At 53.8% G+C, this 26,231-nt stretch overlaps 2 protein-coding genes across 2 annotated transcripts in view; both read left to right on the forward strand.

Moving 5' to 3' along the window:
• The first annotated feature begins 2,245 nt into the window (after positions 1-2,245).
• Positions 2,246-13,468, forward strand: OAF (out at first homolog). The gene is made up of 4 exons (XM_040616149.1): positions 2,246-2,621; positions 10,427-10,561; positions 11,133-11,313; positions 11,830-13,468. The coding sequence occupies exons 1-4, from the start codon at positions 2,385-2,387 to the stop codon at positions 12,102-12,104; spliced, it is 828 nt and encodes a 275-aa protein (XP_040472083.1). The 5' UTR covers positions 2,246-2,384; the 3' UTR covers positions 12,105-13,468.
• A 4,299-nt stretch (positions 13,469-17,767) lies between these two features.
• POU2F3 (POU class 2 homeobox 3) overlaps positions 17,768-26,231 on the forward strand; it is a 41,921-nt gene continuing 33,457 nt past the window's right edge. Inside the window, exons 1-3 of the mRNA XM_040616180.1 lie at positions 17,768-17,975; positions 22,280-22,333; positions 23,072-23,140. Of these exons, the coding sequence (XP_040472114.1) occupies positions 17,768-17,975; positions 22,280-22,333; positions 23,072-23,140 (331 nt within the window). The remainder of the gene's footprint in view (positions 17,976-22,279; positions 22,334-23,071; positions 23,141-26,231) is intronic.

Below are 26,231 nucleotides of genomic sequence, written 5' to 3' on the forward strand. Positions count from 1 at the left end.
CCCTTCCTGGTTTTCCAAGGTGCCGACGTGACACCAAGCTTCTCTAAATTAAGTTTTGAGGGAATGAAGATTTGTAGCTTGGCCAAATATCAGTGGTTTTCCCCAGGGATGACAAAGGATGCATCTATGGCACCAAGGCAAACCCTGTGTCAGATTGTAATCCCCTGCTCCCACGCGCTGCCCTGCTGAAACTTCACAACAAAGCATAGCAGAGAGAGTTTTCTATTGACAAACAGCATATTTTTTTCCTTAACCTTGTTCTCAAACATGGCTGAGGTATTTTAATGGAAATTTCCTCCCAGTAACATGACTGCAGCATGTGCATATACCAGAAACTCCTGGCCCAGACCATTAACATTCAGAGAACTAAATGCAACTCAGCAACCGATGCTGCAACGGGAACATTGAGCTGTAAAGCATGTTCCACCTTTCCTATAGCTCAGAAAAGAGATGACAGGCATGAGGAGCTGTCCCGTATCAGCAGACAGCAAAGGTAGAGGAGGCTGGCTGTCACCAGTAAAGCACTAGTTGGGCCACTCAGACCTGTCCCTTTGAGCTGTCTTTGAGCTGTGCTTGCTCTTCAGTAATTCTCCACTGGCCACTAAACTGTTCAAGTGTCTCTTGCTGGGACGTGGGCCAGCAGTGTCTGTCCCTTTCACTTGTCAGTTTTCTGTCTCTTTCAAATCTCAGCAAAGTTCTCGGCTTCTGTCCTCCCTGAATACTTTTCTCCGCTATCTGCTAAAGAGCCACTTACTCTTTAGTTCTGTTGCCTGCCAGTGTTTTGAACCCACTCCCCAGCCTCCAGTATTTCTTGTGTCGGTGTCCATTCATTTTGGGATTGGAATCAAATCTACCATTCCCGTGTCAGATTCAAGGTTCAGTTGCGCCTTGCTCACATCGCAGTCCGCAGGACTAGGGTGTTCCTGGCAAGGTGCTGAGCCTCAGAAAGAGCTCTCTGAGGCAGCCGCCTTCCCGATTTCCTTTGCTCTCAGAGGTACCAGGAGAAAAAAAGGATACACTTACTCCGAGCCAGCCTCGCTAGACAGGCAGTCCTGAATTACCTCTCCCACCCCAGGGCCCAGGTGCGCCGTGGGTGCTGGTAAAACCCACAGCTAGAAGAGCACTTCCCCCAGATGTGGAGCTGCAGGGAGCACAGCCTTATCTCCGTTATCCTTTGTCCTCCATCCAGCACAGACACAGGACCGCGCGCTGGTGCTTGTGGCTCAGCTGCGAGCCCACGGACCTGAAGCAACCCTGGTGCGACAGGGAAGCGGATTCCCGGTTTGGGCCGAGAAGCTGGAAGTCTTCCCAGGGTTATCTGTGCCCGCTGGCCAGGGGCACTCTCCCTTCCAGCCCCTGCGGGGTCCTCCTGCCTTTTTGCATAATCTCCTCTGAATAAATACTCTGTGAGCCATGAGCGAGGCCTTCTCCTGCAGCTTTTGTCACAGGAACTGCTGCCCTGCTGGTTCCTACCTTGGCCCTCCGGGCCCTCCCTCCCTGTCTGAGCCCACCCGTCTGTCTCTTTTCTCCCGTTTGCACCCCTTCGCTTCTTCTTCCCCTCGGCTGTCCTGGTTTAGCTCTGCGATTGTCCTGGGAAGTGTTTCCAGGGGACGGTTTGTCTGAGGGAGGTTGTGCAGGTTTAGGGTTGGACTGGTGTGAGGCCCCACAAGCACTGTTCGGACGCCAGCGCTCCCACCGCCTGGGAGCGGGGACTCGGGGGCCGTTTCTGTTCACTTCCGAGCGTCCCTGTGCAGAGCTGCCCCTCGGGGCCGGGGCCCACCGCCGCAGCGTTTGGGGGGGGGGGGGGGGAGCTCTGGAAATCCAAGGGGTCCTCCACGGCGTGACCGCGGAGGCGGGCGGGCGGCGGGCACATGGGGGGTCGCCTTTTGCCTGCGAACCGGAGTCTGAAGCGACCCGGGTCCCCGCTGCGGGCCGGGCGTGCGGCCCGCCTGCCTGCCCCCCGCCCGGCCACGGCCACGGCACCGCGCCGGGGCTCCGCGCCGTGCGGCGGGACAGCCGGGCCTCGCCTGCCTCCCCCCGCTGCGGCGGGTGGCCACCCCGCGGAGGAGCCGGTACCGCGGGAGCCGCCGTGCCGTGCCGTGCCCCCCCCACCCCCCCGCAGCACAGCGGGGCCGCTGCGGGGGCCGGCCCGGCCGGCGCTGGCCCTTTAACGGCGGGGCGGCGCGCCGGCTCCGTGGGGCAGGCCCTGGGCCTGGGGGAGGAAGTGACGGGCGGGGGGGCGAGGGAAAAGCCCGCCGAGGGTTGAATGAGAAGGGCGAGCGGGCGGCGCGCCGAGGCAGCCCAGCGGGCCGGGGCTGGGGAGCGGCGGGCCGCCTCGCCCCATGCCGGCCTTGCCCTGAGCGCCGCGCCGCGCCGCGGGGGGGATGCGCGGCCCGCGGCGCCGGCTGCCGGCGCTGCCCGCGCTGCTGTGGCTGGCGCTGGCCCCGCTGCCCGGCGCGCCCGGCCCCGCGGCCAGGGCCGAGCTGCGGGTGCGGGTGCGGCTGCCCGGCGGGCAGGTGACGGAGGAGAGCCTGCAGGCCGACAGCGGCTCCGACTGCATCAGCCTGGAGCTGCGCACGGCCGACGGCGCCCTCGTCACCCTCACCGCCGACTTCAGACAGGTAGGGCTGGGGGCCGGGCTGCGGCCCCGGGGGGCGGCCGGGGTGCCCGCGGCGGAGCCCGACGGAGCGGGGAGGCGGCGTTGGGGGGGTGGGTGCCGGCGGTACCAGCACGCGGGGACCCCCTCGGGGGCGGGCCGGGGCCTGGCGACCCCCGGCCGAGAGCGCCGGAGCCACAGCTGCGCCTGAGCGGGGGGGTCCCTCTGCACGCGTGGGGAAGGGTCCGCCCGCCCCTTTGTCTGCAGCCCCCGCGGGCGCTGCCCCCCGCAGCTCCGGCCCGCCCCGCCGGTGGGAGCAGCGGGGCCGGGGGCTCCGCGCGTGGGGGTGCCCGCGCTGTGCCGTGCACCGGAGCATCACCCCGCGGGGCCGTGGGGTGCGCTTGGTTCCTTGGGCGCAGGAGCTGCCTCGGGGAGCACGTGTGTGGTGTGGGAAGCGTTTGATTGACAGCTGCCTGCGAGGCTGACAGCAGCCCCCCCCCAGCCCGGCCCGGCGTGCGGAGGTGGCCGCTCTGCGGGGGGGGGGGGGTGGCCGCTATGGCCGAGCAGAAGCCCAAAGGTGCCGCGTCTCGGCGGGAGGTGGCAGCTCCTGGAGCAGCGCGGTGTTCCTCGGAGCACGCCGAGCCCGGCGGGGTGCAGCGAGCTCCCCACGGCACGGGCAGGGCCATGGGGCGCCGCGGGTGGCACGGCTCCCCGGGCAGCGCTGTCTTGCTCCAGCCCTCTGTTCAGACTGTTCAGATGGACTTTGGTTTGCAGTGGGAGGAAGCTCAAACCCATGAGATAGGAAGGTGTGGTGTCACAACCTTGTTGTGAACCTTGGAGCCTTTAGCCAGGGATTATTCTGCTGCCTCTTCCCCTTTCAGCGCTGTTCTCTGGTCCCCGTCTCCTTGCAAGCCTCTCTGATGACCCTCATCCATCTGGAGGGTGCATGGTCAAGCCCACCTCTTTCTGAGATGCTAGCAGAAGCTGTGGTGGGTTTGGAAGTGATGGCGTGCTCCATGTACTCCAGCACACATGAAGGGAAGCAGTACCATGACTCCTGTTTTTTGGGTTGGTTTTTTTTTTTTTAATTGCAATAAGACATGGCATGCCAGGGAAGTTTCTTAAATCTGCAAGTGGCAGTGTATTTCTGGCCAAGGGAAATCCAAACTCATTATAGAACCTCTAGGTCAGCCCTTTGGGAGCCTGGGAAGTGACTTAGGGACTTCAGGTGTTCTGAACTGTTGATTGTTTCAGCATTTTCCCACTTGCTTCAGCTTTTCTTCAGGGGAGCTTACTGTCAAATCTCATCTACAAATGCAGCAAAGCGTATGTTAGCTCTTTTCTCACTCTCATCCTTATTATAGTTGAGCTGTTTCTGGGTACAGGTTGTCTGAAAGTATCTTGACTTCAGCATGGTAGATCTTTAGCTCCATGCAGCCCCTCAGCTCCTGCTGGAAATACAACAGGAGATGGTCCCTGGAAGGCTTTGCAAGCATCAGACTTGCAGAAGTCCATTGCTAATCTTCAGTTTCAGAACAGTTGGGTACTGGCTCTCTCAGTTTCATGGCTTTGCTAGAAAATAGCTGAAAGAAGCCAGAAAAACATAAAGAACCGAGATGGATTTGTGGTGCAGTGACTAATGATGCGAGCAGGCAGCTGCCTGGCCGGGCCTCCCCTTCTGACCTGTTCTGGCTGCACACAGGCATTTCCCTGTTCTGCTCTGGTGCTCATCTCTCTAACATTACACAACTTCTCCTCTCCAGAGAGAAGGTCTTGAGGCTCTTCATCTTGGTAAAAGCAGCTGGGGTTGTTGATCTGGCTTTCCCAAGCTAGATTGTGTGGTCATGCTGTGGCCAGGATGCTGGCCACATTTTGCACAAATGATTTTTCCGCTTCTCTGGCTTAAACTGCAGGGGGTTAGTCCAAAGGCAGATACTATTTTTTTAAATTATTTTTTTTAAATGTCTTTGCTGACAAGGAGCTGCTGCTAGACCAGGGGCTGGAGAAGAAAGGAGTTATAATGAGATCATGGTTCCTTTCTCTGTTCTGACACTGATGGGACTTGAACAGTGGTTGGGTCTTCCACAGAGGTGGGACTTCCATGTCTCTTACACCTCTGCCTCCCCTCCAGAGCTGAACCTGAAGGGGTCATGTCCTCAGAGCACACCAAGTTGGTGGTTTTTTTTCTCGTTCTCTAGTGCAGCACAGACTGCTCGGTGGGAGTCCAGACTGGGACTTGATGTTTTCTGGGCAGCACAGTAGCGAAGACCATTTCTTTTCTTGCAGTTTGAAGGAATTTGGTGAAAATGCTTCTCCTTTTCCACTGCAGTACTGTCACACATAAAATGTATTGCAAAGAAGAGTGAGGGGGGGATGGCAACCCTAAATGTTGTGTCTAATTTGGATAGCATGATCTCTCTAGTTTAATATTGAACAGTGGCCTGAGAACAAAGTGGGTGGTTTTATTCCAGGGTCAGCACAAAGGTATGGAAAAGTTTCTTTTTCCTTTTGATTGCTGGAAAAATTGCATTGGAAACACAAGGGAGAAAGCATGGGTAATAGCAGTTTAACACTTGCACTGCCAGTCCTTTCAGTTTCCTTGTTAATAAAACTGACATTCTGTGATATTGTGGGGCAGTATTTTGACCCCCTTATGGCAGGGGTCTGTCATCTTGGGTGCTAAATGACCAGGTGATACAAGAAAGCAGCTGTCCAAAGATTTTATCAGTGCAATTTGGAAAACAGTCTCTTCTCTGATAGAGATACCAAAAATATAAAAAGGAGGGCGGGAGGGATGGGGTGGGCTCATTAAAACATGGTGGTGTTTGTTACCCTGAGTTGTAGTGAGGTACCTAAAAATGCTCTCCCTTGAACTGACCACTCAAGGGTAACTTGGCAGCTGTGCCACACACAAAGGCAGCGTGGTGGCTGCTGAGCTGAGCACAGGGCTGGAGGGCTACACTCCTCCTTTATGGCCGGAGCTGCCTTTTGCTCACTCCGCGGCTTCAGTGAAGTCATTTCTTAGGTAAATCCAGTTTCAAAAGTGGCCTCCGACAGTTACTTTTACGCATCGCTCAGGTTCCGGATGCTGAGCATGAGAATGCTTAACTAGAGAATATTCTTCCAAGCGTCTTGGAGCATTGTGGGGATTTCTGGCTGCTCAGTGCCTGTAAGAATCAGAGTCAAACTTTATTGCTCCTGAAAATGTGCTTCCCGCTCTCCCAGCACATCCTCAGTTCACCTTCATAGATACCTGAATGTAAGAGGCAATGTACCAAAGGGACTTCGCTCTAGCCATTTCCAGTAGGAGAGGGGTTAAGAAACATGATCTCCACCCATTCAGGGTAACTCAGCTGGCTGGACCCCCAGTGTGGATGCCATAAGAATTCTCTGTGTTGTAGGACCAGCTGTAGCTGTTCCCCCAGGACGGTGCAGGCAGGGCCCTGACCGCAGCAAAGGCTGCTGACAGGGTAAGGAACTGGGCTCAGGAGTGCCGGTGTTACCCCGTGCCCCGAGCAGCGCATCCCCTTTGCGTGTACCCCCCACCCTGAGCAGACACGTGACAGCAAAGAGAAAAGTGGTCCCACAGCAGCACTGCTGTCCTTGGGGGGAGAGAATATTGGCAGGAAAGCTGAATGGGCTGTGGGGAGGAAGGCATTGAAATAATTTATTTCCCTGGGAACTGGTTTGCTCCACTCAGTGTGAAGTTGAGATGCTGGGCTCAGATCTAGACCACACAGGCTTGTACGTCTCTACTGGATAAACCCTAGAAAGGGAGGTTGAAATGTTCTCGCACCCTGGATGGCAGTCCCTGGAGGAGCTGGCCGAGGACAGAGCGAGGAGGGAGGAAGTTTGATGATTTCCCTGCTCCTCTGTGCAGGGAAGTCTTTGCTGGAAGTCCCATTGTTAGATGCAGGCATCCCGGGCTGTTGGGAGCTCAGTGCACAGATTTCCTTTCTGCCCTTAGGAGAGGGGAGCTGCTCTCCCCTTGCTGTGGACGCCAAGGCTGTGGTTACCTCCGGTGCCATGGTCAGAGCGTGGCTGCAGAACTGGTTGTTCTGTTACACCAAGCGTTTGTCATCCAGCCCTAAACAACAGCTGTAACTGTACCCGCCACCAGAGTGCGGGTCAGGGCCAAGGATTCTCAGTGCCCCCATGGTAAGTTCATCCGAGAGTCCTCGCCCTGCAAAGGCAATGTTCTGCTGGGACTTGTTCCCTGCTGGGAAATTTTGCAGAAGCCCAGAATTAAAGGTGCTGTTTGCTGCCTTGGCTGAGTACCCACCTTGGCGCTGATTCACCCTATTCCTGCTGGTGGGAAAGAGGTGACGTGGCTGCAGAGGGAAAGGCTCTTTCTGCGTAGGAAGAACTTTGGTGGCTCTTTCCACGTGAGAAGTGTGACATATTTTTGATGTGACAAGCTTTGGTTCTTGCTCCACCTGAGGTTGCATGGGCAGGGCAGGGAGAGCTGGGAAGCTAAGGAAAGCCAGGCGAGGCTTTGAGAGGGAGAGAGGTGAAGCAGGGCTGGGGGAAAGAAGAGACTGGCTTCTTGCTCAGGAGCGAGCAGTCGCTGCAGGGTACGTGTCTCCCAGGAAATGGGCCAGCACACGGCACCGCTTTAGCCTTGCTCTGAAACCCCCAGCAAGGGCCGCTTTGGGTTTGCTGGGAGGTGGGTAAAGCTGGGGTTTCTCTCTTCAGACCAGCGCGTGCCGTGGGAGCCAGCTCCTTGAACAAAATGGCTTGATTAAAGCTGTTGGTTGGCTCACTGGCTGTTCCAGTGCTGGCAAAGCCAAACTATTCCTGTCGTTCCCAGTGCACCTCCCTTGGTATCTACAAATGTGCTGGAAACCCCTGATGTCTGGAGTTGAGGCAGCACCAGAGCCCTCTTCGTGCCAGAGTTGCTTCTTTTAGATGCTGCGGAGTGAGACAGGGAGAGGGATGTGGGCCAGAAGCACGGGGGGTGCAGGGGGGGCAAAGAAATTGTACCCCCTCTCTGGGGGACCCAAGCCCATCGTGTGGAGGGGGTTGCAAGCACTGAGGGTGGCAGCTCAGGGTGGTGGTTCTCACAGGCAGCAGTATCGGCAGGGCTGGTGGCGTGGCTGGCAGACACAGATCTGGCTTTGCTGTTCAATGCACCCGTCCAAGCAGCCAGGCGCAGTGGGGAGCAAAGGGCTGGCTGGGGGTGCGCCCAAGGGCAGGGGTGGGGAGGCACGAGGGAGACCAGCCATGCCTTTCTGAAAAAGGAGACTCTGGGGGTGGGGGAAAGGATGTGTTGTGCAGTGGGACACCATCCCGCTCATCTTTACTGTCTTCCCCCCTGATCTTTCCTCCTGCAACTGTACCTCCCCCACTGCAAGACCACCTTTTCCGACCTTTCTCTCCCTCCTTCCATCCCCTAGCAACGAGCTCTTCCAATGATGATTTTCGCAGGGAACTCTCTCATGGGTTACAGGGACTTACCAACCTGTAAATCGGTAAGCACACAGAGGTAGGCAGATAAATATTTAGATCAGATGAGCAGCAGCCCTGGGTCGCTTGCTTGTTGGTGCGATGGAAGCGGGGCCGGAGCTGGAGGCAGTACCATGAGGTGCTTTGAGGGCAATACAGCGGTGGCTAGTGACCCTGTGTGCTCCGAGCTTGCTCCTGCCAGCCTCGGGTTGGAGGGGGGAGCAGGTGTTTGTCTCGATGCCCGAGAGCTGCTCATTTGCACTGGACAGGATACTCTGTGTCTTGCTATGGCCACTCCGGATCAGCCTTTTTCCACATGTCTTGTGGGCTTACCATTAGATGAATGGCCTATACCTAGGGACCTTCAAAGTCTTTTTCCACCCAAAAACGTATCAAAAAATGTGACAGACGTGCATTGTTGTGACACAAAGTTGGTCCTTCCTCTCCTGAGTGCTGGGAAATCAGGAACACTTAGCTTGTCTCTGCCTGGACTTTGCAGGGGCAGCTGGGGGGGTCAGCTGGGAGCCCTGGACTGTTTGCCAGGAGCCATGAGAGCTCTGAATCTCTCATCTGTATCAGCTGTGAGGAGGGAAGAGAGTTGGGTGTCTGAAGGCTAATTTTTAAATAGGCAGATGAGAAGGATTAATCAGTTGCTCAGCATGCTCTCATTTTACAAAAATTGCCTCCAACCTGGGAAGTGCTGCACTGTTTTTAATCTCCTGCCTGTAGAGGTTTTTGGCTTGAGTGCAAAACATGGCTATCCCTGTTTGCATTTTCCAGACTGAATGCTGATTGTTCAGAGCGAATTAAAATTAAATCTGCAACTGAAGAATATGCCAGGGTCAGCTACTAGTTTTAGTCTTGCGCAGCATGGGAGTTCACAGCAGAGGAGCTCAGCTTGAAGGCAGGTGGACTAAATGTAGGTGGGAACAAGGGTCATTCCAGTGGTGCCAGTGTCTCATTGGGAATTCTTCCTATTAAAGCTGTCAAAAAAAGAATGGTTCTGTAGTAATTTCGTAAGCGTTTTTGGTATCTCTTTCTTCCCAAAGCTCCTCTGCGTCCTGCTCTCGTGGTGTGTTTTCAGTCAACAAATGCACCCAGCAAAATCCTTTCTCCTGTCTTGGGGAGGGAAAGGCATCCTAGATTGCAGCTGTTCTTTCAGCTGTCCAGATGTGCACTGAATTGTATACTCTTTTCTCTTCTGGACATGAAATAGAAGGCAGGAAATAAATAGCTGGCCGTATGAGCTAGTCTGCAGAAAAATTCAGCACAGCCACTGCTTAGAGCTTGTAGGAAAGAGAAAAGCTCCCTTCTTCTCAGGGCAGAGAGAGGTTTGGAAGAAGCAGAGCTTATGAGCCATACAACAGGAATAGCTCAGGAGGAGAGGGATGATCTTAGCAGCTTGGCATAGCTTCTGTTTGCTGGTCCCTAGCCACCACTATCTGTCCAGTTCTCTGTGGAAGACATTGTTAAGAGTGATGGCTGCGGGCGGGTGCCAAAAGGCAGTAATTGCTCTTCATACTGAGAAGGAGGCACTGTTCCGATCCGTCTGCTTAGCCCTTACACTGGTATGGTCTGACACCGAGACGGGGTGGTGGATTCCCACAGAGTATACAAATGCACTGAAGTAAGAAGCCAGAAGAATTGATACCTGCATAGAAATCAGTTGGTTTGTGCCAGAACAGGGTATAGGGAGATTTTACTATCGAACAAGGTACTCTGAGTCTATGTGAAAGCAGCTGTGACTCTTTTCCAGGCTGGTTTTGGTGATGGACTACAATCCATGCCAGAAGGTTTATATATAAAATGCCAAAACTCTTGACCCAGGCAGAAAAGAAGGTCAGCTGCAGCTGATCGTAACGGTTCCTTCTGGCTTCAACAATTTGACTTTCATTTCTGTTCCACGGGCTCTTGGGGTCAGAAATGAATAATTTGTTCTCCAGGATACCAGTTTCTCACAAGCGGCAGAGGAAATTTGCAACTGCTTGCCCCAAGTAATGCATGGAGATAATGGCTATGTGATATTTGTTTAACAAAACAAACTGAGGCTCCTTGGAGGCTTGCCTCCCTTCTTGGTAAAGGACAGAAACGCCCAGCTGTTGTTTGAGGAAGCCATGGATGTGGGATGTGACCTAGCAGCAATTTGTCCTTGCTACAGTGGGATTGCAAAAACCTTTCCTTCTTTACAGACAGCAGTTATTATGCTGCAAGTTTTTGGGTGGAATTGAACCTGGGACTACGCCCCTGTGCTGGGGTAGCAGGAGTGTGAGACCTTTGACTTTGTTCTTTTGGCCAGAACCTTCCTCTTTGACCCTGACCTGTTGGTTCACCCTGCTGATGCCAAAGATCTGAGACTCTCACTGTCTGTGTTTGTGTCTTTGTCAGGAGGTGAAGATCTTCCGTGCCTTAATCCTAGGGGAGCTGGAGAGAGGCCAGAGCCAGTTCCAAGCGCTTTGCTTTGTCACACGGCTTCACCGCAACGAGATCATCCCCAGTGAGTCCATGGCAAAGCTGCGGCAGGTAAGAGGCACCCAGCAGCTGGCTTCAGTGCCAGCACCACCCTCCGGTCCATCCAAGGGGTTTAGAGCTGTCCTGCCTGGATAGCCTTCCCCAGCAGCTGCCTGGTTGTTCAGCTATATCAGACCCAGGTTTGACCACCTCTCCTGCTTGAGGCACTCTGTATTAAACTAAGTTCATCAATAGTGTTGATCCTGTTCTACTATTACACTAGAATGAGGCATGATTTAGTGCAGCCTCATCTATATCACAAGGTAAGTGGATGGCTAGAGCAATCACCGGGAAAATCCCTGCCCCACATCACCCAATGAAGTAAGCAGTGATTTGGGACTATTCATCACAACAAAGCATTGAGAAACACCACAGGCAGAAACACATCAGAGCAGTGGTAAACTATCATCTGTTTCAGCATCAACAAGAAGTTTAAGTGCCTTCCATCCAGACAGGATGCAGGTGCATTTACAGAGGAACATCCATTTGCACATCATTTTATGCTGACATGAAATCACGACATGCTATAAGGAATAATTCGTTGCAACCAGGATTCAAGTTTTCATTATTTCATCCTCTGCAGAAAAATCCCAGGACAGTGCGGCAGGCTGAGGAGGTGCGGGGCCTGGAGCATCTCAGCATGGATGTAGCTGTCAACTTCAGCAAGGGGGCCCAGCTGAGCTCTCACATCCACAATGTCTGTGCAGAGGCCAAAGAAGCAATTTACACCCGAGAAGAAGATGTCAAGTTTTGGCTGGAGAAAGGTAAGTTTCCTCTGGTTTCTTTGGAACTGCTCCTGTCAGCCAGTTGGCGTTCTGCTGTGATCTCTTCTGCCAGGTTTCTGGTGATCAGCACAGATCATTTTGGCTTCTCCTTCACTGTCTTTATGGTGGGTAAGGCATTTGTATTGCTTGCTTGCACATCATGCTGCACCAGTCTTATTTGTTAGCATGTCTGACTTCTTTTGGTGGTGCTCTCCTAGTGAACCTGATTAGGCAGGTGTTTTCAAGGTAACCTTTCTCCTGGTCCATCACCCAAAAGAAATACATTCACACGACGCTTGGTGTATCTTCTGGCTTACTTTCACCAGGGCCCCTTCTTCTCCCACGATTCCTATTCAGACTCGTGTCCAAACAGCCCCTGGAAATGCACTTTGCCTAACCTCACCCTCCTTGACTGTCCCGGAGACTGCAGAGAGAGCAACGCTTGCTTTGGTGGCTCTCTCCTTTGCCCTTGCCTTTCGGCAGCACCCTGAGCAATGTCTCTGCTTCCTCCTGCAGGGGTGGATGGCTCTATGTTTGAGGTCCTGCCACAGACATCGGATCTCCCTGACCTGCAGCGCTGCAAGCTGTGTGCTGATCGCTGGAAACCCTGCATTTGCAGCTACTCGCTGAGCATCGAGTGGTACCCATGCATGCTGAAGTACTGCAAGAGCCGCGATGCTGGGGGCAAGGTTTCTTCTTACAAATGTGGCATCCGCAGCTGCCAGAAGGGCTACACCTTTGATTACTATGTGCCGCAGAAGCAGCTATGTCTCTGGGATGAGGAGACCTAGCAGAGCCAGGCCGGGCCTTTTCAAGGGGCAGCTCATCTGCCTCCTGCCACTATTTATGATGCTAAGGGCCTCCTGGAGCTGTCTGCTCCAAAGAAGGAATATGGTTCACAGCGGTGCCTTGTACCAGGAGAGCTCCGTGTGTGTGCCTTTCTTTCTGGCCCCCTGTGACTCCCTCCCCACCTGACACTGCCTCATACTGTGATAAGCAGGCTCAGCTCGCTGCCTGTTGATGCTCTCCTGCCAGCTGCTGGGAGATCCAGCTTCCTGGAGGCAGCAGGAGATGGAGGTTTCTGGGGTGAAGCACCAGGAGGGGTGTGTTTTGCCCTGCTCTTGAGTTAGCAGGTGTGAAAGGGGGCAGCTCTGATCAGTTACCAGCCCCGAGCATCCTGATGAGTGGTCAGGGCAGGGAGAGAAATGGTTTTGATGACCTGGACTGTCAAACACTTCTGCCACCGAAGAAGCCCTTTCACTGACTTCACCCCCTCCTGGTGATACAGCAGCATTTCCCAATGGGAAAACAGCTGATTTATGGGACCACATACCCTGAACAAGGAAGGTACGGAGCCTACCCAAAGCAAGAGCCTGCCTGTAGCTTTTTTTAGTGTCTGGCCGTTACATCCTTCCTGTGGCTAGAAGATATAATGGGGGGATGTATCCCAGGAATGACTTTTGCCCCTAAAGGGCTGGTAATTAGGACTCTAATTAACCCCTGTTTAGACTAGTGAAGGCCCAACTTTCTGTGTTGGTCTTGTGACTCTCCCACAAAGAAAGAAACATCTAGAGACTTGTAACTACCATGATGATGTTGTGGTTCCAAAGGGGGAAGATGATCTCAGGTGGGTTTGCACTGTCGTTTTGAAGAAGACAACCTACATCTACGTCCAGTTTTATGTCCTTTTCTGCCAGCTATTCACAAGAAGCTCTTAGGTAGTTGTACTGCTTTGCTGTGCCTTGGTTTCCCCTATATGTAAAACAGGGACAACACTGAAGCTGACCTTGGCCCTGGTGTACGTCTGGAGGGCATCAGGCAAAAAGCGCTGCAAGAGTTCTGCCTGGTTCCTGTGTCCTCTTCCACTCAAGTTAGAAGGAGCAGGGAGGGGAGAGAGGCTGTTGGGGTGAACATTGTGAACCCCTGCGCCTCCTGGTGAAAAGCCTTCACAATGTGCCTTTTTGCCTAAAATACAGGATTTTTTGACAAAAAAAATATTGGTCAATTATTTTTGTATTGATCACTTAAGGGGGGAGAAGGGAAAGGTATTTTAATATTGCAACATGAAGTAAAACACACTTGAAATGATTTTTTTTTAAAAAAAACCAAATTATTTATCATTTGTAAGGTAAAATAAACTGATTTTTTTTTTAAAGCATCCCTGGCCTAAAAGATTCCTTGTGCGTCATTATCTGTGTGTGATCCAGTTTGGGTTCTTGATAAAGAGTTGCTCCCTTATGGGCAAGTCTGAAGCCTGCACCTAGGACACTGGAGACCCGTGGATGGGGGGAACATCCAGCTGCCCAGCATGCCCACCGCGCTTCCCGACGTGTCCTGCACCTCCAGCGTCCTGCCCGCCCAGCCCCGTGGCAGGCAGGCAGGCAGCTTTGGCTCATCTCGCGCATCTGTGGAAGCTTTGAGCCTGAGCTCAGGTGAAGCAAACGACCAGCAGTAGAAGCAGGTCGTGGGGTGATGCAGGCTGGTGCCTGCTCTTCTCGCCGAGTGGTGGTGGGGTCCCCTCAGGGGACAGTAGCAGATGTGGCTGGAGGCTTGCCTGGGTCCAGCAGCCCCAGTGAAGTATTCTTTGTCTGTTCCTCTGTAGCTGAGAGGAGGTGAGGGCAGCAGAGCTTCGGGCCAGCTCGGAGCTCTTAGTGGCTGCTCGAGGGAGAACCGTGGAGTGCTGATTCCCCCTAGTGTAAGTGCAGGGATCGGACAAGGTCTCCTGCAACCTCAGGTGCTCCAACCGCCGAGGCGACTTACCCCTTGCTGGGGTTTCTGGGGAACCTGAAATTGCTTCATTTTCGCTGACGTGGTCAGCGTTTGCAGGGGTGGGTTCTCCGCTGCCTCTTTCCGTGCTTTCTTTCCAGCTGTGGGGTGAGGGGGGCAGAGGGGGGCTCCATCCTGCTGGGAGCCCTGCGTAGCCCGTTCACGCTGCTGCCTCCTGCGCAGGGGTGTGAGCTCGCTCTGGCAGCGGTGGGTCCCATCCCGGTGAGCGTCAAGATCCATGTTTTGTAGCGTCGAGGCTCTGGGGTGCCGGGATCACAGAGACGTTTCAGCCCTTCCCCGGTTCCTCTGGCAGCACCGAGCTGAGGTGTCCCAGGCCAGCTCTGGGGAGCAGCATGGAGCTCAGCAGCACCGAGCCATCGCCTCGGCTCTGCGGGGTGGCGAGGAGCCCTCCCCGGGCTGGCCCTGCGTTTGGGGGGCTGGGCCCGTGCTGGGCCGGGGGGCGCTGGCAGCAGCAGGTCCGGGAAGGGCACGAAGCGCGAACGAAGCACCCGCTGCGCTGGGCCCCGGAGCGGTGCTGGGTTTGCGTGGGCTCCGGGGGGGGCTCCGGGGGGAGGTGGAGGAGGTGGGCACGTCTCCCCGGCGCGCTGCAGCCCCCAGCCGTGGGCGGGAGGGGTGTCTCGGCTTTCTCGAAGGGAATGCCGCCTGCCGGGAGCCCTGCCCGGGGGCTGAAGCCCGGCGGTGCCGCTTTGCGGTGCAGGTTGCCCGGCTTCCACCAGTGGGTGCTGGCGGAGCGCGGCTCTGCGCGGCGGGGCCACGGGCTGCCCCCCCTGCCCGCGCTGCCCCCCCTGCCCGCGCTGCCCCCCTTGCCCGCACCGCACGGACCCTCCCGCGACCGCCACCCCGATGGCAGCGCTGCAGCTCGGCCCCTGCAAGGTCGCGCTGTCCCGCCGAGCCTCACTAGAACTGCACTGCGGTGCATTTGCCTTTCCAAAGAAAAATCCTTGTTGATGCACTTAAATAACACCCTGGAAAAGCAGCTGCTGCAGGTGGAGGCAGGAGACCTTCTTGGCACGGAGGGAAGGTGCAGTTGGCCAGGAGCGCTGGTATAAATCCTTGCTGCTAGGAAAAAGCAGTGGGGATTTTGTAACATCTTTCTGCAGTTTGTGCTTTCAGCCTGTCCAAAGGCCATACTCCATAAATCAAGCACTATCTGCAGAGCTTATCTTCCTCCAAGAAGGGAATAAACGCTGGCAGCAGGAGTGGAGGAACACATGCGTACAGTGAGGATGAAAGCGGATCGATCATTTGTTGATGGCCCTGGAAAAAAACCAAACCAGCCAGCGCATCTGCTGGCATCTAGGTGTGATCGTCTCAGGGCAGTGTTAAAGCAAATCTGGAGAAGGTGGTCTTATTTCCAGAACAGAAAGGAGTGATGCTGCTGCAATCTGTCCCCTACTACTTCTCTCTGTGGGTAGCAGAGGTGTCTTGGGTAGCATGATCAGGAGGGTGTATTCTCTTTTGCCTGTGTTGTCACTGTGATCAGTGAAGCCAAGGGTACCCAGGTGAAGGGCTGTGCTCCCACAGCCGTTTGGGGAGAAAAGCACCTAAATGTTGGTTGTTTTTTTCCTGCTGTTTCATTGACCACAAAATAAGTCAGAAAAAGCAGATGTCACCAGCTGCAGGGCCAGACTGGTGGCTGGAGGATTGCTGGCTGTTCTGGGCAGCACCCACGGGGCCAGGAGAGAGGGCACTGTGGCCCTGCCCGGGGCTGGGACAGCATCCCTGGCCGGGGGATGTTTGGGATTCCTGCCCACCTGGAAGACCCACTGGGGAGGACCTGCCTGCCTGGGGCTCCAGGACAGGCTGCTCCCCTCTGGAGCAAGAGAAAAGCATTGGGCAGCAGAAGAGAAAAGATGGGTGTCAAGTGAACTTCCTGCTTGGTGTACAAAAGGGTCTCTGATGCGGTGGGGAAGGAGAGCTCTCGTGGTCCCCAGCCTTTCCAGGGCCTTTCTTCTGCTCCCCAGAGGCCCTTCAAGCTGGCTGGGAGCCACCAGCAAATCCATGTTTGACGCAGTGGAGACACCTGATCGCGTCAATCTTCAAGATGGGGAAAACCCAGACATGGGGGTCATGCTGAAAACGCTAGCAGCAGCTGGCCAGGAACAGCCCGAGGATCAGGGCCTGAATGGCTGTGGTTCCGCTGACACAGGCTCAGCTCGGTGGCAGGAGTCCAGCCCCTCCAGCAGCTCGGAACAAGCTGCCTGCGCAAACTACCTCGTGTCACCTCTCTGCTTCCTGGAGCACTGAGCCAGCCTGCCGGGATGTCCCCTCGCGCCCTGTCCTGCAAGTGTTAGTCTGACCCGGGAACTTCCCCTCTTCCTGCTTACCCCCTTCCACCTCTCCCTCTCGCTTTCCTCCACTTTTTCCTTGTTAGAGCTTTCTTTGACACGTCGCCCTTTCCTCCCAGCGCTATGCCCTCTGCTGAGGATGTCCTCCCTGACCGCGAGCCGAGGGCAGGCGCTCCAGCCCCATAACGTCGTCAGGCTGGGTTGGAGGGAAGGCCGGGGAGCCTGCTCGCCCGCCCACCCATCTCTTCACAGAAACCTGTCTTTCCAGGGAGGGAGAGCAGTATGTGGGAAAGCCAAGAGCCCTGGAACGTGAATTAGGCAGGGAGAGATGAATGTGTGATAGCTTGTACCTGGCAGCTGCCAACTGAGCGTGTTAACGCTTTCAGGAGGGGGCTGAGCAGCGCTGGAGCTCAGGCGTTTAACGCAGGCGTCCTGCTACCCCCGGCTGTGGTAGGGGTCATCAAGGCAGCGAACGGCAGGGACGGGGGCAACCGCAGTGCCTGGGTCCATCGGGGTGGCTGTTGGTGCCTGTCGCAGCACAGAGCGTAGGCTGAGGATCTGGCCTCTGGCAGCTTTCTGCAGAAGAAGCCAACATTAGGGGATTTTTTTCCCTGGCTTCCCTGGAATTCGGCTAAATACTGCAGCTTTAAACAACATGGAGGAGGAGGAGGAGGAGGAGGAGGAGGCTGTCTGCCACTTCTCTCCTCTTCTTGGGGGGCTGATGTACCACAGAGTACGGGTCAGGAAAGGGGAGACTCCGTGTGCTGATCCTAACCCTGCCCTGTGTCTTTAGCCAGGTCGGGTTATCCTTCTGCTCTTAACTTTCCTTTCTGTGCTGGTTTGTTTCGCACGGCATCGTTAAGGTTCAGCCCAGACCCAGACCTACGGGTTGCAGCGACTCAGCCGCACAGGCTGCTCTCGTGGCTCACGCTGCAGAGACCCCAGGATTTAAGTGAAGGGGCTGCTGACCGGGGGGGCTGTTCCAGCTGCCTTCCCTTCTGGGTGCTGGCAGCCGCTGCCCAGCTTGGCTCCATGCCTCAGCCTCTCTTACCTGCACGTTGCAAGGGGCAGAGCCAAAAGCCTGTCCACAAGGGGACAGCTCAGACCTGGGGCTGACGGCGGAGCCCCCGCAAAGCCCCCCGCTCGCAACCCAGCAGGCAGGTGCTGTGGGGTGTATCTGTGCGGGCGAAGGCGGGCAAACTGCCTTCCTTCCTCCCTCCTTCCCACCCCACCCCACGCCCTGGTAGCGCTGCAGGGACTCATCCATTCCCGAGTTACTAATATGCAAATGGTGCTTTTGCATGGGCCGGGCGCCAGGCTGCTGGGTGTCAGGGCACCCAAGGGAGCCGGAGGTGGGGCGAGGCGTGGCGCGGCGCCGCATGCTCACCTGGCCCTGCATGGCAACAGGCAATGGAGCTCTAGGTCCCTTCGGGAGCGGACCCACGCCTGGTTTGAGAGGCAGCGGGTGGCAGAGGAGGGAGGGCAAACTGGCAGCCCCTGGCAACCTGGGGCTGACGGCAGGAGGCTGGGCGCACCGCGGATTTCCCTCCACCAGCAGGATGGTGAACCTGGAGTCTGTGCACGCAGGTAAAGAGCACTTGAGGAAGGATCGGGCTGGAGCTCACCGTGTAGCCGAGACCGTGGACTTGGGCAGGAAACAGGATTGCTCCGATTCCTGTGACCTTTCCTCCCTCCTTTCCCTCCTCTTTTCTCCCGCTGGAGCGCATGGTTCAGTGCCCACACTCCTGCCCGGGGATGGATGCTGCCCTGATCCTGTTCAGGGGGCTGCCAAGCCATGCCCACAATGTGGGTGCACCGCTCACACTGCCAGCCCTAACGTGGGTGGGGGAGCAGAGCGCAGAAGTGTCTCGGGAACCTGGAAAATGACCTTTTAGTGCCTGACCTGGGGGTCCAGTCACTGGGATAAAGCTGGGAGGAGTGAGAGGGGATAAATTCACAGAGATGCGGCAAGGCGGAGGGGAGTGCGTGTGTGAGAGAGTGAGAGCGAGATGGAACGTGGGTTGGAAGGAGAAAAGTTAATGACAAAGAGGGAAAAGGAGGGAAAAATGAATGAGGAGGGAGCTGTAGGAGGCTGAGTTGAGTGAGGAATGAATGAACAGGGACACTCTGAAAGAGACAGACTCCTTCCAGGGGGTCTGATCCAGAGGTACAGCTTAGGTAGTCCCACATCTCTGCTGAGAAGACCTCTCTGCAATTCGCTGGGGAACCAGAGCAATCACTGCCAAATCCCTTGGAGCCGTGCTGAGCTCTGGCTCGCCCCGACAGGGTGAGTTTAGCTTCTGCCCTCAGCAAAAGCCCCTGTGCTTGGGGGGAGGGACGGTGCCCCGGGCACACCGGAGCTGGGGGTGCCGCTGGGGCAGGGGCAGAGTGGCGGCAGCAGCGAAGGCCAGATCCTGACAGCCCCTCCTGCGGCAGGGGCAGGCAGCAGGATGCTGGGGGTACGGGACCACCTGCCTGCTGGTGCTTTGTGCAGCAGGACCCCTGCTCGCTGTCCCCAGGTGTGAGGGGAGGGGGTGGGTACGGCCATCGCTCTGTCCCAGGCTCGGTCCCTCCGCGCCCCTCCTGGCACGCTGCAGTGAAGCACGGGTGCTGGGTGGTCCTGCTGCGCAGGGGAGACCTTGGGCTCCGTGGTCAGAGCCTGTAGCCCCTCACCAGGCCCTGCCGGCCTGTGGGCTCACAGACGGGCCTGCAGGGCAAGCCAGGTGCTGCGGCAGTGCCGTCACCTAACGCAGTGTCAGCCTGCAGCGGGCTGTCAGAGGCGGCCAAAGCCTCTGCTCCCTGGCGTTGCTCTCCCCATGGCTCTGGGGTGGCAGCAGCCCCTCCGGGCCGGCCGGTCCCCCTGAGCAGGCTGGTTCCCTGGCCAGCCACCGGGACGGCAGCGGGGGAGCCCCTGGTGCTGCCGGCCAGCCACAAGGAGAGGCTGCGGGAGGTGTGAGGCTCATGGTCTTGGCTCGGCGTGTGAGCCTGACTAGTCTGAGCACCTGCAATGGGTGTGCTTGTGTGTGGTGTCTCTCGGGGACGCATCCCCCGCAGGCTCCTATCCACCCATCTGCTTTGCTTGTGGGCGACTCTTTCTTCATGAGAAGATTCCCAAAATCGATACGGTGCCCTCTGTCAAAGCCAGTGGCATCACTCCCAGGGTGGATTTGGCCGGCAGCTGCGCAGAGCTGGGTGCGTGCTGAACTTCCATTCTCCCACACCATCCCACCCTGCTGTCTGCCAGGACAGCCTAGGGTTTAAGCCGTCTTTTCGCAGGGAGGGAGACCAGCCTGGGCCCAACCGCTCTCGTGTGCCGGAGCTCAGTGCTGGTGGGAGGGCGCTCCCCTCCTTGTGCAAAGGCACTTCAGCAAGTTCAGTCCTGGGGTCCCTGCACAGCGAGGCCTTGCCGTGAGCTGCGTGCAGAGCTGCTTCTGCTCTGCGCGTGCAGGGAAGACGCAGTGCGCAAGGTGAGGGTGGGCTGCTCCGGCCTCGCATCCCTGCCGGGAGGGTTTCCCTGCAGCAGCACCTTCCCCGGCTGGCTGGGCCACCTCCTCCTCCTCCCCAGGCACTGGGACAGGTCACCTGCCTGCAGCCTCCGGAGGGTCTGGACACCTAAAGCACAGAAAATTCAATAGGCTCTGGGTAATGGTCTCGGCCAAGCTGGGTTTCCCCACCACCACCACCGGCTTTCCTTTTTCCTTTGAAAGTCATCAGGTTGGTTTACCCTAGTGCCCATGTCTGAACAACTATAAGGGCTTGGGAAAGCTTTATTTGCTGACACCATTTGTTTCAGCAAAAATAGAGATGCAGATATATCCCCAGAGAAGTGTCTGCACTGGTATAGTTTCTTTGGTCTGGGCAAACAAACCAGACTGCCCCTACCCCAGGTATGTTTGCGAGCTGAGGTACAGCAGCACATTTTTAATATGGCCCAGGCCACAGTGGCGGCTCCTAATGGGTCTGTGGTTAGGAGTTAGGCAGTCCTAAGTTGCATTATTTTTCCCAGAGATTTTTTTACTAGCCTGCTTATTCTCCGTGTATTGCCAACACGGCAAAGCCGTATGGAAGAAGCCGGCATTTAGCTGGACTCAGTCTCACAGCCTGCCTTGTCTTGAGGTGTTTTTTCAGATGGAGGGGGAGTCAAATCCAGACGCATCACTGTCCTGCTTTACAGCGGCAGCCTCCTGAGCGGCCCTAACAAGGTGTTGCCTTTAACTTGGTCACACTTACATCACGTTAGAAAGCAATTCCTCTGTACGTCTGCTCCCTGTTCTTGAGGATCCCTTGGAGGATGGCTGGCGCTACACTGGTGTCCATAGGTATAAATAAGCTGGTCAGCCCCAAACCACTCAGATCGGCGGGCCTTGATCAAAAGGGTTCTCTTTCTCTTCCCCCTCACTTCAGATTTTTAAACTGTAATAGTTTGTGTACGTCTATAACGGGAATTTGATTTTTTGTGAAAATACAATTCTGCTCTACACGTGAGAGATTCACAGGGTATCTTGTTATCTCCTGACTCCAGGAGGAGGGAGTTTAAGTGATAGGTGGCATGTGATATGTAATCAGGTTGCAGCTGCAATCCCTCCTCTCCTCCCCACCCACCCCAGGTTACAAATGGCAGAGGGGCTGCGGGTTCGCTCCTGTGAGAGGGGGGAATTCCTTAGGGTTTGCTTTTGTGCCTTCCTCTCAGCTCTGTCTGAAATGCTCTGTCTTTTGCTCTGTGCTCATAAGGGGCTCCTTGGTCTTGGGGATTAGATAATTTTTTTTCAGTAACGTGCGTTCATTCATTATTTGTGTACTCATGATGAAACCTGTTTGGGCTTTTTTGCAAACTTGCAGACTTTCTCAGTAAAGCAAGCACTGAACTTCTGCATGGATTAAGATTTTTCTTGCTCTGTTTTATGAGAACTTGGCTTTCCTTTTTTTTTTTTTAAGATGTTTTTTGGCAGCAAACAAAACTCTATGCTTTGTAGATTGCCTAAGTTAGGGTCCCTTGGCAGTGTTACAAGACAAGAAGATGTTTATAGCTGATGATAATTACTCTTCCTGCAGTAGAAATGCTTAGAAGCCCCACTAAATGTTCATGTCTTAATTACAGAGGATTTATTTGAAGGGGGGGGAAAAAAATTCCCACAACTCTTTTCTCTCTCCTTCCCCCACCCCCCCCCCCCCCCCCCCTCAGTCCTTAATACAATTTAAGGAAAAGCAGTTTCTGAAGTATGTGAAGGTTTCTCCACTCTGCCTCTGGTATAAAATCTTGACTTTTTTTCTTCCTTTATTCATTTGCTGATGAAAAAGTTTCAAACTTCAACCTGAACAAAGCTATTCAGTTTTGCCCCAAAAGCAGATAACCTTCCATTTGCATATTGGAAGTTTGAATAGGGGAAAAGAAAACCTGAACAAACAAACAAAAAGACCTGCCTGTTTTAGTGTGAGTAATAGAGGGAAATGGGTATATAGGGTTCTTCTCACCCTCTTGGCCGTTTGGAAATAACGCAAGGCATACACAGGAAAGAGGAAAAGGTTTGCATGATGCTTTTAAGAAGGCTTCCACCTGCCTCTTCTACCCCAGCAAAACCACAGCAAACACTGGCCCCGCTTCCACGGTGGTGTTGTTGCCCGATGCAAATGGGGTGACTCCTGTGGCTGGGATTCGCTGCAGGAAGCACATGCAAATCCGTCGGTTCTTTATAAAAAAAATTATCTTTTTTTTTTTCCCCCAACTAGCCTGGAAAGAGTTAAAATTCCCATGGAAAGGGTAGAAGAGGAGGGGGTGTCCATCTGAATTTGAATAGATATTCTTCCTTCTTTCACTGGTGTGTACTTTGCCTCTTTTAAGGAGGAGATGAGCAATCCAGTGTAAAGTTGACTATTCCCACCTTGTCTTTCAGCTGTCCCCGAAGGAGAAGGTGGCCCCGGGTGTGGTGGCAGCCATCACTTCAAGGGTAAATGACGAATTTATTGCCATTGATAAGGATGGGGGGAAATATGCCAGAGCTTGATGGCAAAGCACTCCTTTTGCTCCTGGGCTGGGGACAGTGCTTTGGAGCCAGGCAGCTTCTTCGTGGTTTGCCAGGGGTGCAAGCACATGCACGTGGGAGAAAGCAGGGTCTGCAAGCAGGGATCAGACTTACGGAGAGAAATCAGCTCAGTTTGCAAGGGGGAGAGAGGAGAAGGGAGACTTCACGTCCCTCTCTGAGAGCACCTTGCTCCACTGGTCCTCGCCGTAGGTAGGGCACCAAGCACTGGCCTGGCTGAGCCGTCCCAAGGCACAGAGACAGGGTGTGGGAGAGGAGGGAAAAGCTGGGAGGGACCCCCTGCCTCTACAGGTGTGATGGAGGACAGTGTCAAACTGGGAGCCTCACCAGAGGCAAGGAGGGCTCCCAGTGCTTAGACAACCCCCCATCCTCGGCACAGGAGAGGAGCGATGCAAAAGGTGGGAACACAGCAGCAAATTGGGGAGGGGGGGAAGGAACGAGGGGGATGCAAAGAGCAACAGGAGGGAAAGTGCATCCTCGGAGCTGATGAATATTCTAGTGACTGTATGTTGAGGAATCAGAAATTTGAAAGTCTGATGGTTTATTATAATTACACATTCATTTGTGCTGTTTAGTGGCAGCCACATGTGCCTGTTGCCTGGGACTGTGACCTGTTATTAAAATCAGTTGTGCCTCCTTTTCCAGAGATCAAGATGAGCGGTGATGCGGCAGATTCCACAGATACTCGGCATGAACCTGACCAGGTGGAGCCAGGTAAGGAGGGTCCGGGATGTGGGGGGCAAGGTGAGGGAGCCTGAGGAGGGAAGGGAAGGAAAAGAAAAGGGGGGGCACAGGTGCTGGAAGTTTCTGTCCGTGCCTTGCTCGACTCCTGTTGCTGCTACCTTGCGCTCTTCCAACCAGGCTGAGAGTTGATCAAGAATGTGCTCGGGGCTAGGATTGCATCGGTATCTTGACCAGCATGCAAGGTCCTTCTGGAAGGGCAGTGAACCCGTGTGTGTCTCAGTAATGTCCTCTGCGGGTTTAGCATGGGAATATGCTCACGTCTTGCCAAAGGAATAATGCCACTGAAATGGTCTTGGTCTGCTCAGTTTAGCACAAACAGCTCTTCATTTTAAACAAGGTTCGTGTCGGGAATGTTTCCTTAGACAAAACTCCCTGGGGACTAAGTCGTTTTTGGCCACGTATATGTAGAAAAATGGAAGGGGCTTCAGGGATAATCAAATCCAGCTAGGTAACTCCAGCAAAAATATATCGCTCTTCATCTTGAAGCACAATTGGGTTTCTCATCTCCACTACTCCCACCTGACAGCTGCTCCGACTCTCACTGCTCCATGGCTAGAAGCCCCAGCTTTCCCTGAATAGGGGAAGCTGAAGAACAGGGTGATCCTCTGATGATCATAGTGTTGGTGTTCGCACTGATTTCTGCCAGGTTACTTACCAACTTCTGGACTGCCACAAGGTGTGATATACACCAGAAAAATCAGTTTTGTATTTTCTGGCATCGCTTCTGACCGCTACTGCCTGCAACGTGCTGTGAATGCAAGCCCTCAAGTCTGTAATTTCACAAAAGCTCATGGTCAGATTCCCTTTCAGGCAAAGAAACAGCTAAATAATAATAAGAAATATTTTAGCATCCACTAGGTACAACAAATTAAGATCATTAGAAACTGTGAGGCTCACCTGTAGACTTAGAAATAAACACCTTTTAAAACCAAAACCGGCAGAAAGAATGTAGAAGGCTCATTGTTCCTTGAGTAATGAAGAGCCCCTGAGCTTGGGGTGGGGTGTGTGTGACAGGAGATTAAAACTTTACACAGAATGATTTCACTGTTTCTTTTTTACTTCTGTCATTTGAGACAACTTTAGAAAAAATGAGATCTTGGTAAAGCCAGAGAACTCTAGGCATGTTTTAATGGGACTAAAGCTACCACTTTATTTACACCTTGCACTGAGGACTAGAGCTCCTCTGTGCTCATAGCAATTAAACTGGGATATTTGACATAATCTAAGGTAGAGATAAAATCTGGATCTATTCACATCCATGAACTCTGAATGACTTTGGTCAGGTCAGCTTCTGCTCAGGGCTTTCAGATGACCCCAAGTTGTTTTTTGAGATAAATGTTCCCCATCCGCCTCGCAACAGGCATGTCCCCAACATCCTAAGCTCTTTCAGAAAACCCTGGTGGCTGTCACAGGGCCTTAAATTGGCAGCCAGAGGCTCCTGAGATGTTTTTACGCATCTTGGCACGCAGAGTTGATGGATAACATAGTTGAATCAAGATTAGGGAAGGTGTATTGAGAGCTGGTATTTGGGTTTGGTATTGGCTGGTACTACATGTAAGTGGGAGACGCTGGCTGCTGCTGCTGTAGTTAATAGTGTTAAACAGGCGAGAAGCTGGCACCACAGCTGATCGGGTAAAATATGTTTTTCAGCTTAAGCTTCCCAGACAGGCATTAGTGTTAGCTGTAGCACCTCTTTCTAGTGGTAATTGAGAAAAGAAAGCAGAGAAGTGAAGTCAATTTGTTTTAAAATAACAAAAATGTTTGCAGCAGCACTAGCTCTGCTCTAGGAGCCTTCAAATCAAGCAGGGAAATCAGAACAAGTAAATCTCCTTCATTTGCAAAAGAGTGACACTTCCCTGCGGACTGATACAAGGAACCTGTTCAAATTATTCTTTCTTCTAATGCATCCCCCGTGACTGGTTGATCCTTTCAGGATCGTCAGAGATCACCACATCAGGCTTAGCTGTGATGAGAGACGCTGCAGAGAGTTGGATGCTTCTTGTGGGACTCTCTAGCAAACAGCCACAACCCCTCCTGCGGGGTGACCGGTCCCCTGCAGGACTCTCAGAGAGGAGGGTGGCCAGGGCAGCCCCACACACTATTGCTCAGGGGTATATATTGTACTTCAGGTGGCGTAAGCTGGCACGTCAGCCCCACGGGCAGTCACGACTAGCCAAGCCCACGGAGGGTCTGCCTCAATGCTTTACCTAAAACCTCTATACATCTTTGTTGGCTTCCCCCCTCCTCTTTCCGACCATTCTGTTTTTATAAACAACAAAGCTCTTTGTACTGAAACTCCCTGGAAGTTTTTATTTTCCCTTATACACATAGTTAGAGGAATATTTACTGCAACACCTAATAGTTTAGTGTTTTGTTTACTAGCTTCATGTGGGAAAATCTGTTTTCCAATGACTCACTAATTGAAGACCCATTTCCTAATGATTTGGACCAATCCACACAGCTCCCCAGGAATCTTATTACCCCCAAAGGAGAGGGCAGTTACCAAACTGACAATATTACAGCTTATAAAGAACGAAAATCCTTCTAGGTCCATATTTACAAAGGCCTTTCATCACCAAAAGATGCAAACAGACTCCAAAAAGAGTTGTTTTAAAAAAAAAAAAAAAAAAAACAAAAAAAAACCACAAACAAAAAACCTGGAGGGAGCTGGGTGCCAAAATGCTTTTGTAAACCAAGCCCTTGATCTAAAATTGATGCCTAAAGATCTGATGGGAAGTGTCAGTAGCAGAAGCATAATCTCATCCTTTCATATCTCCGCCAGTTCTAGGCTTAGAGGGGGAAAAGGGGTAATTTAGGGCATTGTTTTACTTTGAAAGTGTTTAAAATAATCGTGGGGTTTTTGGTTGGGTTTTTTTTTTTTTTTTGAGAAAATTTTCAAAATTGTTCATCTTTCATAGGAGGTTAGAAAGCTAAGCTTTTGTTTGTTGGTTTTTGTTGGGGTTTTTTGTCAACACCGATTTCATAGAAAATGCTTCAAAGCTTTGTAGCAAGATATTCTCCAACCCCCCACATTTGTTTGATTCCACGAGCCTGCCATGTC

This window comes from Falco naumanni, chromosome 16, assembly GCF_017639655.2.
Source record: "Falco naumanni isolate bFalNau1 chromosome 16, bFalNau1.pat, whole genome shotgun sequence".
Classification (NCBI taxonomy): Eukaryota; Metazoa; Chordata; class Aves; order Falconiformes; family Falconidae; genus Falco; species Falco naumanni.

What these genes read in the sequence shown, in the direction of transcription:
- OAF (XM_040616149.1), top strand. Translation starts at nt 2,385, where the DNA reads ATGCGCGGCCCGCGGCGCCGGCTGCCGGCGCTGCCCGCGCTGCTGTGG. An exon ending in CCATGGCAAAGCTGCGGCAG is followed by an intron (nt 10,562 to 11,132) that starts GTAAGAGGCACC and finishes CATCCTCTGCAG; the next exon opens with AAAAATCCCAGGACAGTGCG. An exon ending in CAAGTTTTGGCTGGAGAAAG is followed by an intron (nt 11,314 to 11,829) that starts GTAAGTTTCCTC and finishes TTCCTCCTGCAG; the next exon opens with GGGTGGATGGCTCTATGTTT.